The sequence below is a fragment of the Rhinolophus sinicus genome, chromosome 13 (assembly GCF_057876585.1).
Source record: "Rhinolophus sinicus isolate RSI-liver-muscle chromosome 13, RSI-T2T, whole genome shotgun sequence".
Lineage (NCBI taxonomy): Eukaryota > Metazoa > Chordata > Mammalia > Chiroptera > Rhinolophidae > Rhinolophus > Rhinolophus sinicus.
The window spans coordinates 23,743,500-23,760,835 of record NC_142513.1 but is presented as its reverse complement, the minus strand read 5'-3'; the positions used below and the strand labels follow the sequence as shown (position 1 = coordinate 23,760,835).

At 49.7% G+C, this 17,336-nt stretch overlaps 1 protein-coding gene across 2 annotated transcripts in view; it reads right to left on the bottom strand.

The window, feature by feature from the left end:
- Positions 1–9,257: 9,257 nt before the first annotated feature.
- The window catches only part of PSMF1 (proteasome inhibitor subunit 1), a 35,185-nt gene continuing 27,106 nt past the window's right edge, over positions 9,258–17,336 (bottom strand). Inside the window, exons 5-7 of one of the 2 annotated variants that reach the window (XM_019755198.3) lie at positions 14,307–14,360; positions 13,020–13,178; positions 9,258–12,488 (exon numbers count right to left, since the gene is read on the bottom strand). In XM_019755198.3, coding sequence (XP_019610757.1) covers positions 12,437–12,488; positions 13,020–13,178; positions 14,307–14,360 — 265 coding nt within the window. In that variant the 3' untranslated portion in view covers positions 9,258–12,436. The remainder of the gene's footprint in view (positions 12,489–13,019; positions 13,179–14,306; positions 14,361–17,336) is intronic. The other variant, XM_088789212.1, reaches the window with a different exon arrangement.

Here is a 17,336-nt window from a genome sequence, read left to right as displayed (position 1 = left end):
GCCATGTGGATTACTGTGACGGTGGGGGATTCATTTGGAGACTAAACCTGTTGAGTGGATGCATCTGGGACCATCAGTTCCTATAGTTTCAATGCACTAAATTGGATGTAGGGGCTATATCAGTTAGAAGATTAAATCCCAGGAATCTCAGGTTTTCTCTGAGCCAGAGAAGCCTGCTTTGCATCCTAATGCAGAAACTCCTTTAGAAAATGTGTATAATGGATTGAGGCAGTCATTACCTTGTCAGTGAATTAAGAAAACTTGAGAAATGCCAAAACACATTTCCCCAAGATCACAGCTGAGATATGCCCGGCAGAGGATCAGAAATGGGATTAGAAGGAGTCGGAGGCGTGCGGTGTAGGGTGTTGAGAACTTTCTACTTTCTTCACAGGCTTTTTTTTTTTTTTTTTTTTAACATTCTTTACCTACAGGAACTCTCTCCCACCTGACATGCTACCAGGGTCCCCAAACCTTGCTTTTCCTGGTGTATTAGAACAGATATCAATTTTGGAGTTGGGAAAACCTGGGTTCAAATCCAGGCTCTGCGGTTTATTTACTGGCTGTGTGACCTCGGGCAAGTTACTCCATCTCTCTGAGTAGCCTTATCTGTGAAGTGAGAGGCATGAAAGCTCAGGCTCAGGCATGTTACGAGGCCCAGTCACAGTGATCAGTCTCCTTCCCCACCTCAGTTGGAGATAACTGGAGTAGGCCTAAAACCTCAGGGTCAACCCTTCTGCCTTTCTTCTCTCACACCTTCCATCCTACTCGTCAGCAGATCTTGCTGGTTCTGCCTTCAGGTTATGACCACTGCCCACCCCTTGGCCACTGTTGCCTGGCCCATGTTGCTCATTGGTGTCCTAATTCCTCTCCTGCCTGCCCTCTGCCCCCCGTTCATCCTTCACTGGACAGCCAGACAGATCCCCCTAAAAGGTTAATTGGGTCAGATCACTCCTCTGCTCAAAACCCTCTGATGGCTCCCTTTCTTTCTAGACAAAAGCCAAAATTCTTGCGTCTGCCAAAGGCACATTTACCATCCAGGCCCCTCATTTGCATAGGCCCCCTTCCAAGGCCCAGAGTCAGATTCTTATTTTTAATTTTGACTTATTTTTAAGGATGGCCCCTAAATTGCATAAGCTTCAGGTTCTCCCAAACCTGAGCCTGTCTCTCACGGTGGCCTGTGAAACCCGATGCAGTCTGGCCCCTGGGCCGCGCCTGCATTATTTCTCACTCCTTGGCCCTTTTGCTCACTCCACACCAGCCACACTCGCCTCCTTGCCTTCCTCTTTCGGGGCCTTGGCGCCGCTTTATGTGGGAGAGGTAGAGGGTCTTCCTGATGGCGGAAGACGCCTCTCCCGCAGCCTTATGGGAGACAGCCAGGTTCTAACTAGTCTTGAAACATCTGCTGGGTGTTTAGGAGCCTGTAAGATATACCAGCCTGATTCTCCCTCACTCAAGGACCTTGAGTGCCCAGGCCTGGACCTTTAGAACTCCAGTATCCATCATCACATCTGCCCACCTCAGGCACTGCGAATCTTCCAGCTGAAAATGCCTGCTGCCTGAGATTCCATCATCATTGCTTCCTTCCTTGGGAATAAGCATTACCTCCTCTGGGATTCTCTTTAAAATGGGCTCCTCCTTGCATGTCCACACTGACACATACACACGCATGGACATATAGGCACATGCCTTGGGCTTGAACACACACACACACACACACACACACACACACACACACACAGCTCTCTTGTCTGACCTAGCTCAGAAGACAGGGACACATACTGCTTTGGAGCAGCTCCAAGCCAGGACAACCTCTGGGTTAGTGATAATGTTTTCTTTTTCTCTAAAAGGCACAGGCCTTGCAGTTCCCAGGATGCTAACTAACCTCATAGCAACAGTTAAGTTTCCACTCTCCAGACGAGGCTGGTATCTCAGTGTCCTTCTTGCGCCTCGACTTGGGTAAAGAGGGAGAGATGTCCAGGGAGTGTTTCCACCTGGTATTTTGGAGGGAACTGTGCGGTCCCAGGCTGGGAACAAGGTGAGCCAGGTCCTGTAGTCACCCCTTCCCTGTGGGCCTTTGGATGAATCACTCCATCTCTCTGGTCCTCCAGAGTAAAATTGGAAACCTTCCCACTCTGCCATCTCTGGGGACTGGGGAGCAGGAAGCCCAAGAAGAAGGCTTTCCAAAGTTAAGAGAATGGTTCTCAGTGTCTGGAGAGCTTTAGAGGGGCAGGAAGCGGGGGGATAATGGGGAGCATTATGAAAAAGGCTTAGGAGGTGAAGTTCTGTCTACGGGTTCTGTCTGGGGGGAAGTGGGGTGTTGTAGTATTGACAAAGTAAAGGAGATGCCCTCCAGCTAGGCCTGTTGGTTTTTCTGTGAGAGACTGGACTCCCCTTGATGTCCCCGAGGAGGGAAATTTCAGCTGAGGGAAGGAGAAGCTTGCTGAGATCTTGCCTGCTTGGAGTGGCAGGGAGCTCCCTGTCAGTGGAGGTATGTTAGCATTTACTGGGCAGATGTTGGGTACCTCCGGGGATGGACTGTAGTGGATTTGGGTAGGATTTAGTCAAGAGGTTCCCCAAGCTTCCAACCCACCTCCTTTGAATAGAGCCAATGCCCCAATGGCCGGAGCCTGGCTAGACAGTAGCACCCCTGGCCCTGCTGTACCTTCTTGTCTTTGGCCCAAACACCCTATTACATACATCATTCCTCTTCCTGCGTCGGGTTGTCCAAGAGCAGATGGGCAGGGCCAAGATATCTGAATGGTGCAGAGGGTGGCAGGATTAGCACTTTTTTCCTTCCAGGGGTCCAAGCACTTCCGAGCTTCCTCCCTACTCAAATCTCAGAGGGATTGGGGACTGGGCCCCTTATGGAGGAGGATCGTCCATCAGGTGAAGAGTACAAAGGCACTGGCTCGAGTCTGATTGCCTGGATGCTTGGTGGATACCTAATGCGAGCCTGTTTCTTCGTCTATAAAATGGGGGTGCTAATAAAAGCACCTTTCCCGTAAGGCATGGTGAGCAATCACTCAATAATGTTACCTATTCACCTTCATGCCTCCATTTATTCACACCTGATCTGCATTCTTTCCTGGGCGAGGCAATGCACAACACATGGCCCCAGCCTTTGAGGATCTAGGGAAACAGGACAGTGCCGGGCAGGCTGTGTGTGTTGGGCGGGGGGGGGGGGGGGGGGGGGGGCAGGTGGGAGGGTACAGAGGCAGTACCTGATTGAGTTAGGGTCAGAAAAGGCTTTCCTGGAAGGAATGATGTCTAATAGGAATCTTAAACAGTGAGGCAGCATCCAATGTGGGGAGAGTGGGGAGGAAAGGTATTCCAGGCAGAGGAACAGCACGAGCAGAGGCTCAGAGGCACAAAGCAGCCCAGTGGGTACTGAAGAGCGGCAGGTGGGAAGGAGCTCTGCAGATTCTGTGCTGGAGTGCTGAGAGGAGGCTTGCCGAAGGGCAGGGGCGTCATTGTGAGGGCTTGTATTTCATCATCTATAGAACGGGGACAGCCAGTTCTCAGCTCACAGGGTGGTTATGAGGACTTGAGTTCATGCTGCTACAGCACACAGCACGGGGCCTGGTACGTGCTGAGGCTCACTATTAGCCTTTACGATTACGTGCAGATTTGTGTGTCAGGAAGACTCTTCTGATGACAAATGTATTGTTGGATGACACTGGCACTAGGGAGGCCAGTTCATGGGACTGTGGCCTCCAGCTGCAGCCAGAGGACATGACCTTGAACTCCAGGACTCAGACTTGGCAGCCTGTCCCTTCTCAGCTTCTGAGCTGCCAAGGTCGAAATGGCAGCTGCTGCTCTCCTGGGCCTGGGGGAAAGTTAGTGAGTGAAAGGATCTTCTGGCAGGAAAGTTGGCCCTAAGGGAGCAGGGATAGCAGCAGCAGAAGGCGGCTGCCATGCCAACCTCTTTTTGGGCCGTGGTGCATCTGAGCCAATACTGATGTAGGGTCAAGAGCATTCAGAAAAGGCCATCGCTCTCCCTCTCCCAGTTCTTCTTCTCTTCCTCCAATCTCTCCTATACTTCTCTTTTTTACATCCACATTACCTTTCACTGAAGCCACTCCGGGGGGCGGGGGGTTAGGCACCCACAGGTGTGCTGTTACTATTGCTGACTCACCTGCCAGCCATCTGACCTCCTGAGAATCTCCAAACTCCACCATCAAAAATGAAAACGGGGCCAAGTGCAAATGCCTGTAGGGCTTGGCAGGTGACATTCACGAATGACAGGTGGCTGTGGACAGCAGTGGCAAGATGAAAGGGGTGCCTGATTCAGCTCTGGCTGGCTGTTGGCCTGTGGTAGATGGGCTGAGGGTTGCCTGAGCTCCTGATTTTTTAAGAGCAGCTGAACACCTGGACCTTTGTGTGGGTAAAAGGATTGAGAAAGGGATTATTATCCCGTTGTCTGAGAATTGTGATAGGCCAAAACTGAGGGCAGGGGAGTGTCCAATGAGATGCCACCTGCTGGGGCCAGACCACCCCCCCCCCATCCCAGGGCTTACTAAATCACTCATAGCAATGGGGGGTGCCCTCAAGAAGTGGACTAGCCTCTCCGCTCCGCAGGAGGCTTGCTGAACTGCAAGGCCTGCAGACTACTCTAGTGCTGCTCCTCTGAGGTCCTCTAGTCTTTCTTTCAACAAAGATCTGAGCACCAATCCAGTGCCAGTTTTGGAGGCACTGAACAGATGAAAAATGAGAGTATTCTCGAGAGGACTTGAAATGTGTCTTTTGGAGCTCGGGGCAATTGTGAACATGGAGATAAGGTCTGTTTCTGACCCAGAGAATTTCTGATGTGGGAACAGCCCGTGCTGGCTTGAAGGGATGGGGTGCTGGGGATCAGGGAGGAAGAAGAGCTGTCCTGCATCCCCTCCCAGTGTCCTGAGGCCCTTGAAGGGAGGTGGAGGGACTCCAAGTGTAGATACAGCGAGGTGAGAAGAGGCTGGAGCTGTGGGGTGACACAGGTGGTTATGCAGCCCAGCACACTACAGCAAGCAGCAGATGGGCTGTGAGTCACTGATGGACTGGGCAGAGACCCTAACTCCTATCTGAGAGTCTAGGATGAAGTTCTAACCCCCCCCCAATTATGCATGTTGTCAATTGGGGACCCCAGCATCAAAAAACCAAAAACCCCAAACACAACCCAGTATATATTAGAGCAAGTGCACCTCCCCCCACAACTCATCATCACGACCAGTGAAGAGATTTCTCACCCCACACAGTGGAGGAGCGAAGGTTCAAGAGCTCAGAGGAGACCTCTTGGAACCAGATGTAGTTGGACTGAGTTTGAAATCAAAATGACCAGTTAGTTATGGGTTGGGCCCTAGCTGCTAAAATGAGCAAGGATTTGGTAGCTGTCAGTTGGATGTAATGAAAACACCATGTTTGTACATTTCAATGAGCCAGTTACACATTAGATCATCAAAGTTTCAAATGAAATATAGTGTTCTCTCTGTGGCAGGCACTTTTAAATCTTTGTATCTACCAGCTTATTTAAACCTCATAACCACCTTGGAGAGCAGATGCTATCACTTCCATTTTACTGATACGGAAGCTGTGAAACAGACAGGTTAAGTGACTTGCCCAAGGTCACAAGGTGAGAGCTGGTAACTAGCAGTGTCAAGACTCAAATTTAACGGTATTCCATTATGCATCTTACAAATTTAATAACATGTGGGCCGGTCAGAGCATGTTTGTGCACAGATCTGGGCTGTGGGCTGCCAATGGTTTAAATGTGGGTTGGGAAGCTCTGTAGGGGAGAGGACGGCAGGTGGAGGAGTACTGAACTTCAGGCCCATGGCCCACTTAGAATCATGGAATCTCACAGATGGGCAGGATCTTGGTGACAGTCAGGTCCACCTTTATCCCCATTTTACAGATGGGGAAAGCCAAAGAGGGGGGGCAGGACTTGCCCAAGGTCACCACGGCCCAGGGCCCCTGCTCATCTCTCTCTTCTTTAGGCTACTCACTTGAATTTATGTCCTGGGAACCAAGAAGTCTACAGGCTGAAACTGCTCCTGTGGTTCTCATCTGAAGGAGAGGGGGAGGACAGGGCTGTCTGGGAGGCAGGATGCCTAGGTCCAGCTCCCCTTCTCTTCGGGATGCCCGTCTGTCCCAGGAGTGGGCCATCCTGCGTTAGGGAGTAGTTGTTTGGCCCAACCTGGCCCAAAGGCTGCCTCTGGCAGCAGCAAGGAAGGTGGGCGCTGACCAGGGTGCTGAACCTGTACAGTGCCTTCCTCTTGGCCTAGCTAAGGGGAGGGAGGTGAGTGGGAAGGGTGACCTCATATTTTGGTCATCCAGGGACCAACATTACTGTTTTGGGCAGTTCTTAGTGGGAAAGTCTTGGAGCCAGGTATTCTGTGGTCTGCATGGGCTTGGGAAGGTCACTAAACTGCTTTGGACCTTTTTCATCTGTTCAACGGGAAGAGTAGTTCCTATCCTACTAAATCCAGAATGCAGAGGTGAGCATCATTTGGTGAGCCGAGCCCTGCACAGAGCCCAAGCCCATCTCACCGTCAGAGGGCCTTCATGGGCCTGTATTTTCCTCTGTAGAATGGGGCCTGTGCTGGGTGGTTTCAGATGCTCCTAACCTGTGAACACTGTGGCTGTAAGTGGAAGTGCTGACACACGAGACACTTGATTGTCTTGGGACTGAGTTAGGAGTCTTAGACCATCCTGAGGGTTATGCAGCATCATTCCTCTCTCACATAAATCCTGATTTGGTTCCCCAGGCTGAGGAGTGGGTTTTGCCCAGGATCCATGCTTCTCACCTGGACAGGGTGTGGAGTCTGGGTATAGCAGTTCCTCAAAGAGCACTGGCTTTAGACCAGGCTGTTTCCCATCTCTGTGCCGCCACCCATAGTGGGGCAAGTCCAGCACCTCAGCCAATGCTGCTGTTTACCTCAGGGTGGCTACATGAGACCAGGAAAAACCTAGAACACTGGGGGAACCAGATTAATGCTTGTTTCCTGCACTGGAGGGCCCCCTGAGGTTCCCTTCCTCTTGTCCATGAATCTCCAGGCTTATCTACCCATATGGCCTCAGTTATAATAGCTGGTAGCCACTGAGCTCCAACTGTGTTTATAAGACACATTATTTGGCCGGACCCTGTGACAATCCTGAAGGTAGAGGTGATGCTCATTTTGCAGATAAGGCCACACACCAGCAAAGGCAGAGCTGAGAGTCACACTCACACCTGCCTGATTCTGAGACCTCTGCTTGGCTTTGAGCAGATTACTGGACCTTTCCAAATTCTCTTTCTCTGGTCTAGAAAATGAGGATAATATCTCATTATGGTTGTTATGATTTGAAGATATAATATATGCTATTTTACACAGGTATATGCATATTTAAAACCTTATGAAACACATTTGAGTGACCCATGGGGACATGGGAATGGAGTGGGTACAGGGAGTAAAAGTGGAAAAACTTAAAATGAGGGGGTTCTTGCATGCACCAGTCACAGTGCCATAACCCAGGATGACTGACTCCATTCTTTGTACCTGATGTCCAGGGGAAGGAAAACGAGTTTGTACCTAGAGCGTCTCAAACTTTAAGGTGCACATGAATCAATCACCTGGAGAACTAGTGAAAACACAGATTCTCGTTTAATATGCCTGGGGTGGGGCCTGCGATTTTGCATTTCTAACAGGTCCCCAGGAGCTGCTGCTGGTTTGAGTACCAAGGATGTGGAAAAGTCTTCCCTTCTCACGAGTTCTCAAACATGCTTTACACTATGAATCACCTGAGGAACGTGTAAAACATGGACTGAAAGGCCCTTCCCCGGATCACAGTCTGGCTGGGCCCTGGATGTAGTGTTCTTTGAGCAAGCATCTCGGGAGGCTGTTTGGCTCAGACAAGCTGAGGAAGCACTTGGCGCTCATGTACCACGGCCCATGGAGCAGACACGAGGCCAGCCTATCGGACCTGTCCAAGTGCCCGGTCCTGAATGCAGAGCTGAGAAAAGGGAACAAGGGCATTTCCCCCGGCTCTCTTGCAGCTATGGTTTGAGAGGTGATGTGGATTCCAACTATCAGATGCATTCAATCAAGCCTCGAGCTTGGCACTGAGCGGAACGGGGGTCAAGGTGGCAGCATGAAGGGCAGTCACCTCCTGGTGCAGATCTAGGCAGTGGCTGTGCGGCTCTGGGGTTTCCTGATCCCCAGATCACGGCAATAATCATATAACCTTGTTGATCTCTATGCCCAAATCTGTTTGCTTAAAAAAGCTAAGTCGTGTCTGTTTACTGCAGCTGAACCCCAGGCTAACACTTGAGCGTGCAGCACCCTCCCACTCTCTCCTCCCTCTGAATCTCCATCACACTGTCCCTCTCACAACACTCACCATATGTGGCTTGTATGGAACGTGGCCTTTTGTGTGGTCATCCAACCTCCTCTACTAACTGCACCATCAGCCTCAGCAGAGACTGAGCCTTCCACTCTGTACCTCCCACCCAGCCTTGCAGCTAGTGAGGTGTTTAAGCCTCATGTCATTGCTTCTCTTTGCATTCCAGGGTCTGCCCTTAGTCACCTGGGTCTTGCCACCCATCACTGCCCACCATCCCCACTGCCTGCCACTCCTGCCTTCTAACCCATCCTGCAGGCAGCCGGACTGGCTCGGGTGTGCTTCGTGGAATCCCAAGGACAAACAAGGGCTGGGGACTTGGCTGCCTGCCTTTGAATCTCTCCTGTGGTGCAAAAAGTCGATAGTAGCTCACAAGCATGCAAGTTTTAAGACAGAGAAAGCTGAGGATATTCTCATGGGGGGGTCTTTCCTCTCCTTGGTGGTGGGACCTGTCTTTTTGGAACTGCACCAAAGTAGACAAGATTAGAAGGTGACAGAGGATACTAACTGCTCCCAGACTCTAATTTTCCTTCTGTGAAGAGAAGCATGGATTAGTAACAGAATTTTACTGAAGACGGTGGAAAGGGAGGCTGTGAGAAAAGCTGGGTTTCAAAGAATGAGCTTCTGTGTGGGGCTTGCTACCTGTTTTCTAACTACGTGTCAACAGGTACTAACCATCCAGCACAGGAATATCGTCTCTATTTTGAGCATAAGACATTCTTGGAGTTGGGGCCTCAAGAGATTCATGACTTCATGATGGAGGCTGACAGAAGCTCCTGACTGAGTATATAAATGCAATGAGAAACACAGCCAGATCAAAACCTGAGAGGAAGACAGGCAAGGAGGAGAAAGTAGGGGTTGCCAGAGATGGTACAAGCAGTGTATGGCACGTCACCAAAAGACAGGATTTAGAACCAGACCTTTATTTTATTTGTAAGCCACTGGAAGAACAAAATTTCAAATCAAGCAAAAGTAATGCTATGAACCTCACTAGATCTGGAAAGGTCATGGGAACGTCCCTACAGACAGGGCCTGTCTGAAACCACATCCAGCCCAGAACCTTCCCCAAAAGTCAAACCCAACTCCTCCGTGGCTCACCAGCCATAGTCATGTCATTCCCAAGTGGTTATTACCAAAGCCATGGTCTGCTCCCCGGGGTGACTGGCTCTGCTCTCTGCCTTGTTTGGCCTAGGTCAAAATTCTTTTTTTTTAAAATAAGGACAAAACCACAATGAGATACCACTTCACACCGACTATGAGGGTTATACATAAGAAGACTAATAAGTACTGGCAAGGACGTGGAGAAATCGGAACCCTCACACCCTTCTGGTGGGAATGCAAAATGGTGCAGCCACTTTGGAAAACAGCCTGGCAGTTCTTCAAAAAGTTAAGTATCAAATTACCATATGATCCAGCAATTCCACTCCTAGGTATATACCCAAGAGAATAAAAAACATATGTCCACACAAAAACTTGTACACAGATGTTCATAGCAATACTATTCATAGTAACCAAAAAGTGGAAACAACCCAAGTGCCCATTACTGATAAATGGATAAAGAAAATGTGGTATATTGATACAACGGAATATTATTCAGCCGCAAAAAGGAATGATGTACTGATACATGCTACAACATGGGTGAACCTTTAAAACATTAAGTGAAAGAAGCCAGACACAAAAGGCCACGTATTATGTGATTCCATTTACAAGAATGGTCCAGAATTGGCAAATCTTTAAAGATAGAAAATAGACGGGTAGTTGCGTGGCACTGGGAGTGGGGGGATGGAGAGCGACTGTTAATGGGTCTGGGTCTCTTTTTGGGGTGGTGAAAATGTTCAGGAATTAGATACGGTGATGGATGCATACATAACACTGTGAATATACTAAAAATCACTTAATCGCACACTTTTAAGAGGGTGAACTTTATGGGTATGTGAATTGTATCTCAATAAAATTATGAAAGAAAGAGGAATAGGTATTATTAAGTGCCGGCATTTATTAAGGCTCCACAGAATATACACCTGACCCACTCCCCCCTGCTGCTTGGTGACGACTCGCGGGGGAAGGAGGGGAGTGGCCCCGGCTCCAAGCACTGACAGCTCGACCTAGAAGTTCCTAAAGGACCCCACGTAACAACTAAGATACTGTCTGTGCCCCTCAATGTCCTTGATGCAAGGAGACCCCCCCACACTCACAAAGTGGCCGATTCTGCAGATGAATCACTAAAGCTTCTGTTTTCAGAAGACAGAATTATGTATATGGCTGTCCTTTCGACCTTTGCTACTAGAAAATCTAAGTGGCAAACTTACTGTTTCGGTCTTGTCTTTTCTTTGAATCGGGTCCTAAAAGTTAGATCTACCTTCCCTGCTTATCTGATGGTCTCAGGTCCGATGTTTCCTTTTATAATAAAGGATGCTTTTATGAGCAAATTGCCCCAGGTCCTTTTGGCAGTGGGTATGGTCCAATTTCAAAACAAAAACATCCCACCCATCTGCTGACCCGTAGGGAAAAAGACTGACTGGTGATTTCATGTGCAGCTCTGCCTGACCCAGAGCAGAGACGTTCCAAGGGATTCGCGGGGGTCTTTGACTGCCAGTGCGAGAGGAGGCCGCCAGGAATGCCCAGGGGGCCCGCTCATGCCAGCCGCCCGCCCAGGCCCAGGCTCCAACGTAGGCTGACTCTGGGCCCATGTGCCAGTTTAGTTAACCTTAGCTCGCTCTCGGGCAGGGCAGACAGGCAGTGCCACACATTAGCAGACACCTCGGGAAGGCTGTGGGAGCCCCGTGCACAGACAAATCACAGGTCCTAACGTATGGGAAGGAACCCCAGGAGCCGAGGTGTGAGACCCACCCAGGCTGGAAACGCTGGCTGTGAAGCCAAAGTGCCTCGTGCTTTGATCGCTCGCCTCCGAGCCTGGCGCGCTATGCTGCTCGTCCCACTCCAGCACAGGGGCTCGTCACTGACCACGTCTGTCAGGCCTCGGGCTGAAAAGGATTGCGAAAACACCCAAGGTCAGGTGGGCCTGGACCGAGGCCCCCAGCGTCCAGAGGTGGGGCTCCTGAGGGGTGAAATGCCTTCCTGGGTTTTCGCTTGACTAACTCCTCCATCCGCCAGCCACTGGCTTCCACAGGTGGCTTCCCTGCTCCTCTTGAAGTTCAAAACCAGGCTCAGACGGAGCCCACACTGCTGTGCTTGCCTGGGCCCCCGGGGAGGTGAGAGGCAGAGTTACAGACTCTGTGGGTAAGCACCACACACAACCCGCGACCTTCAACCTTCTGCTTTTGCCCCTGTTCCTACGGGTCGCCATACAGAGGCAGACGCCAGAAAGTCACAGTAGGAAGGGCACCTCAGATTTCATAGGTGAGGGGAGAGGAAGGGACTGAGGGTCACTTCGGAAGTTAGTGGTAAAAATGAGATTAGCTTTCAGGTCTGTTCTGTTTACAGGCCGCCACTGCTCAGGCACAGACAGACCCAGAGGACTGGCTCACATGAAAGTCACCCCTGTGACCTGTGGGTTTTCCAGTCACTCATTTTCATCCATGGGGCCAGACCGGGACCCATCTTAGTGATGTCAAGAGCAATAGCAATTTATGAAGGGAAGGTGCCGGAGAAGCAAGAATGGGCCCTGGGTAGGAAGAGTTATTTAGCTTCACAAAGATTCAGTCTCTAAAGGCTCATAATTAGAAGGAACTGTGCAGTAAAGAAAAGTAAGTGGGAGACGGCAACATGATTTTTGTATTGACATTTGGTTCTTAATAATATCATCCAAAATGCGTTCTGTTCTTATAGCACTGCATCGAGTCGAGGGTATGTGTTGCCGGAGTCTCCTTTGGGAAGTGGGGAGGGGCTGGTGGTGAGAGAGACATACTGATTTCTCTTTGGGACCTATGTGCAGCCAGGTGGAGAGCTGCAGCAGGCCCCTTGGCTCTGACAGAGGGTGGGGAGGCAATCCCAGCCGGCCTGCAAACACATGGGCAGAGTCCCTTGCCCCCAGCCCGTAAAAACACGGCTGCTGACGGGGCCAGTGGTGGCCGCTCCAGGAGAGTGAAAGAAAGGATGGGATGTTACATTCTTGAGGCCTTCACAGGTACATGTCATCGAAGCCCGGCGGGGGAAGATGGTCTGGGTTAGGTCTGGAATGGAAAGAGGGGCTGGTGAGTTGGAGTGATGGAAGGCCAAGGGCACACAGGCACACAGGACCCTAGCTGAGGGAGCCTGCCCTCCACAGTGATGTGGGGGTTCGTGGAGTTTCAGAGCATGCGCTCCACAGCCAGACTGACTGGGACTGAATCCTGATTTTTCCACCTCGGGTAAGTTACTTCATCTTTCAGGGCCTCGAGCTCTGCATCTGTAAAATGTGGATACTAATACCTACCTGCAAGTGTTGCTACAAGGATCCGGTGAGTTCCTGAAATGTGCTCAACTTCCAGTACGTGAGTAGCTCCTCCTTCTCTGGGCCCTCCCTGAGGGGAGCTGGGGGAAGGGAGGCACCGAGGGATGGGGCGCTCCCGAAGCTCCAGGGAGCATCAGACAGGGTCTCGACACGGCTCCACTCTCTTGGCAGTGGGGGATGGAGCTAGTGGCAACGCTGTGGCTTTATTCCTGACACACTAAGCTGAGCTGCCATCGAGTCCTGCTTCTCGTATACCTGAGTGAATACCTACCCAGATGGGCTGGTCCCAGTGGGTCCAAAGGGGTCAAAGCGCGCTCCCGGGGGCACAGCGCCTGGAGGAAGCCGGTTTGGGAGGCCTGAGGATGGGTCAATAAGAACTCTTGGGAAGCCGGATCTCAGGGGATCCACAATCATGCCACCTCTCCGACACCTGACGCAAGAAGGAAAGATGGGTCAGCAGGTGTGACAGGGAGCTGCTGGGAGAAGAGGCGAAGGAGGACAGAATGGACTAAGAATGTCTGGGATATTCCCTCTGGGTGGTTCAAGCAAAAACATGGGGATGGCTGCCTGAGTGACACCAGGCAAAAACAAAAAGCATACCTTCCCTGGCCTGGACTTTCGGCTCTCCAGCCTCCCTGAGCCCACAAAACTGACATCCCTGCCATGTCCTACACCCAGGGGAGACACTTTGATCAAGAACAGATGCCAGAACTTACCAAGGTCAATGCAGAACCATCCCAAGGCCCTGCAGGGCACTACTTTAGGTCTAAGGCCTAATAAGAGCCTTGAGACAATTCATGCTGCTAGCTTTTTGGCTGTTTCCTTGAAGAGCCTCAGGGTAATCTATGGACTACCTGCGGGTCACCTGTCTGGCTCCTGACAGCGTTTGTCCCGCATGGAGTTCCATGAACCTGACCTCCTGTGCTCAAACTAGGACACATGAGCTGATGTTCCCCTAAACGTTGAGGTCACGGTTCAAGCTTAGCTGCAGACTTATGTGATTTCCCCACTGGCTGAAAATGAGATGTTCAAGTTGGGTCACTTTGCAGCAGAGGTTAAAATCTAGTCTGAATCATTTGGAGAAGACAGTGCACAGCTGAGGCTGTAAAGACTTTGTTGAGTGCATGACAAGAACCACATAGAGCCTAGTGGGGATCAGACACTCCCCTTATCAAGTGAGGTGACCTCTGAAGAGCAGTGAGCTTTCCTGAGGTCTGTAGCCCACTGTGTGCTCTTCAGTCTGCACCTGATAAGCTCACGTGGTACCCTGCCATCCAAGGGAGGGCTACTATCCTCCACAGGGCGAGCGGGGCCAGAAGTGACAGAGCAGCTGCTCCCTGGGCTTGCGCAGCCTCCGACCCCCAGCACTCGGAGCTCTCCTGCACTGCTCTGGGCACGGCAGAGCAGAACAAGTGGCAGTGATTTCTTAGCTGCTCAGCAACAACCTACCTCCCTCACCCCAAAGAAGACTGATGAAAAGCTCTAAAATTAGCAGGTGAGCTGGGGCTAAAAGCCATGAGAACGAGCTGTGTTGCTGCCGCTCCCCAGCAGTACTCACCCAAAGGGGTCTAGGTCATCTCCCCCGACAGAAAACGGGCCCAGAGGATCACACCTGAAACAAACAAGGGACAATTACCATAAGTCCCAGAGCAGTGAGGCGCCTGGGCTCCCAGGGGCCCGAACCTGATGCGCGTGGGGTCACAGATGCACTCCCAGGCTTGGGGGACAGGCAAAACCCCTCCAGGAGACCATAACACAAGGGATATTTCAAAGTGGTCCCTGGCACAGACTAACACTGATTAGTATGACAACAGCAATACTACAAAGACTTGCACACAAAACTAAAAACATGCAGGACCCCAATTCTGTAGGAAAAAAAATATATTAATGTGGTAACCTTCACATACATTTTATTTTATTCATACCTTTCTCAAATTCCTAAACTCTGGATAAAGAACCAAGAACTTTTAGATCAGCAAATTATTCTAAAACCCAAAACCAAAAGCTAAGACGTAAAAGCTGCCAAGGGAGGAACGCGCTGGGCGCTCTCCTTCAGCCAGCACACTGCTCTGCAGCCTTGCTGTCATTATGGTCCCTGCCTGACATGTTCGTACCACAGGTACTGCATACCTGCTGACGCAGTGTAGCCCATTGGACGGCCACAAGCCATTGTAACCACCAAGATTTCCTCCACCTCCCACCAAGAACCAATGTTTGCCCTCATTGACAACACATGAGCTAAGAGCATAAATCAGTGCGTGCTTTCTGGAGATTCTGTTACATATATACAAACAAAATATATCGATCTTTCAAAAGCCTTATGGATCCTTACAGTCTTTGACCCAATAATTTTATGTCTAGGCATCAATCTGAAAGAAAGAATACAGAATTCAAATTAAAATGTCACCATAAAAACTTGAATCAAGGGAACTGGATCGGCCTAAATGGGGACCAGTTTAGGTACATTATGGTATATCCTAAATGCAGCCGCCATGGAAACAGCGTGCTTAGAATGTTTTAAAAATGCTGTGGAAAAATGCTATGCTCTCATGCTAGCTATGGGAGAAAAGGGGATTATCAGTAGCCTAGGAAATAAACCGTGGAGAGAGAGAGAGAGAGAGTGTGTGTGTGTGTGTGTGTGTGTGTGTGTGTAAATAAAACTAGAAAGAAGCATACCAAACATATAAACAGTGACAGTTATACCTGGGTGGGGAGTTTCTTCTTTCAATTTCCTGTGTTTTGTTTTTTTTCTATAAAGGATATGGATATGGATAGAATAAAAAAAAAAAGTTAGTATTTGAAAAAGTGGTCTTTGGAACCTGCTTGGAGCCCCAGCAAGCAATTCAAACCTGACAGTTCTGGGGCATGGCAGTTTCCCACCAGACCTCTGGAGAGCCTTGTAAACAGCAGCTAATCTGAGCTTACATGTAAGAAGCCATTAATTAAAGAACTGGGAAAAAATCCAAAAGTAGGTGCTTCTCCAGTCAGCTCTACCTCATGGGCTGGAAAGGATATTGTGATTTAGGTCAACTAGGTTTCCAAAGGAAAGGAATTTTTCCTGCCCTAGGTTACTGTTCCCAAGGCTTGGTTCATGGAGCTGGCAGTGGGTTTTTGGTGGTCCGCTGGTCTCTCAACGTCCTTCCGGCCTCACTCGACAGATCAGATGGTGCCAGTAGGTAGCAAAGCAGTTTACCAAACACCTCCACAAACTGCCCCCCTCCGAGCAGCCAGCAGAAGGGGATTTCAGTGGCTATAAAAACGCCCAGGAGAACAGAACCTTGGCAGCTCCTGAAATATGCAGTCATGTCTGTTTTTCTCTCCTGGGCCAGTGTGGAGAGGGGAGGAGACATGGAGAACAATGGGCGCTAGAAAGTCCGCTGCAAGGCCCACCCCAACAATTTGTGTACTTGGAACTGTCACAGCACATCCTTTACGCTTACACTCAACACAGTCTCGCTGCAACACATGCGCACTCCCGTGAGCTCATTAAGTACACGCGAAGAACTCATTTAAAAATAGTCTGTCCTGGATGTGCTGAATGAGGCTCTTGGGATTTTTAAAAAGAAGGTACTTTTTGTACATGGTCTCTGAAATCAAGCCCCTACTACTTCATCTGGCAATCAACTGAAGGAAAGTGTTGTACACTAACCCTGTAGGCACAACTGCGTGGCTCGGCCCACTGGACAAAAGGGGCCCCTCTAAGGGACTTCATCCTGACCTCACACAATTTCCTTCTCATACGCTCCCCTCTCCTCAGATAGAAACAACACGCTTCTTTTGGGCACACAAACCCAGCTGACACCATTCGAATGGCTGAGGTGCTCTGGTGAACTGGAAAGGCCTCAGGACTGGAATTCAGAGATGGGCTCTGACCTCTGGGTGGGGAATCACAGATAATTGTGACCCCATGGGCCCCTGGTTGGCAGGGGTCTGTCACAAAAACCTCTGCATCTCGGTCTAAGTCTAAGTAGTAAGTCTAAGTAGTAACACTCATAGGGTCTGCTGTGATGGTGAAACATAGTATTGGACATGAACAGACAGGAAAGGCCTGGAAGAGCGCATTAATAGCAGCCACCACTATTCATCGAGAACTTTCTTTGTGTCAGGCACCGTGCTAAATTTAGTTTTTAAAAGACTAAAATTTTAAATTTAATTTTCTGAATAGGTAATGCATTTAGCAGTTTCAAAATTCAAGAGTAAAAAAGGATATAAAGATCCATAATCTGAGGCTAGCTGTGTTTTGGAATTCGGAATTTTTTGTATTTCAGAAAGGTCAGATGAGTACACCTAACATATATTGTGTAACACTCCCAAGCAGCGCTCTGTAACTAAATACGCTAATATTTCTGCAAAATGAATGAGTACTCACAAGTAGGATAAATGAAGATACAAGGAGCTTCATGCCACGTCAGGTCAGGTTTTGCAACCAAACGAGGTTTATCAGCAATCTTACGGAAAAAAACCTTGCTTTTCAGAGCTCTTTTGATTTCAGAATTGTAGATAGGAGATTGTAGATTCAAAAAAGTAAAAAAATCTCCCTCTCCTCCCTGTCCCCCCAGCCTACCAAGTCTTCCCACACACAACTAAT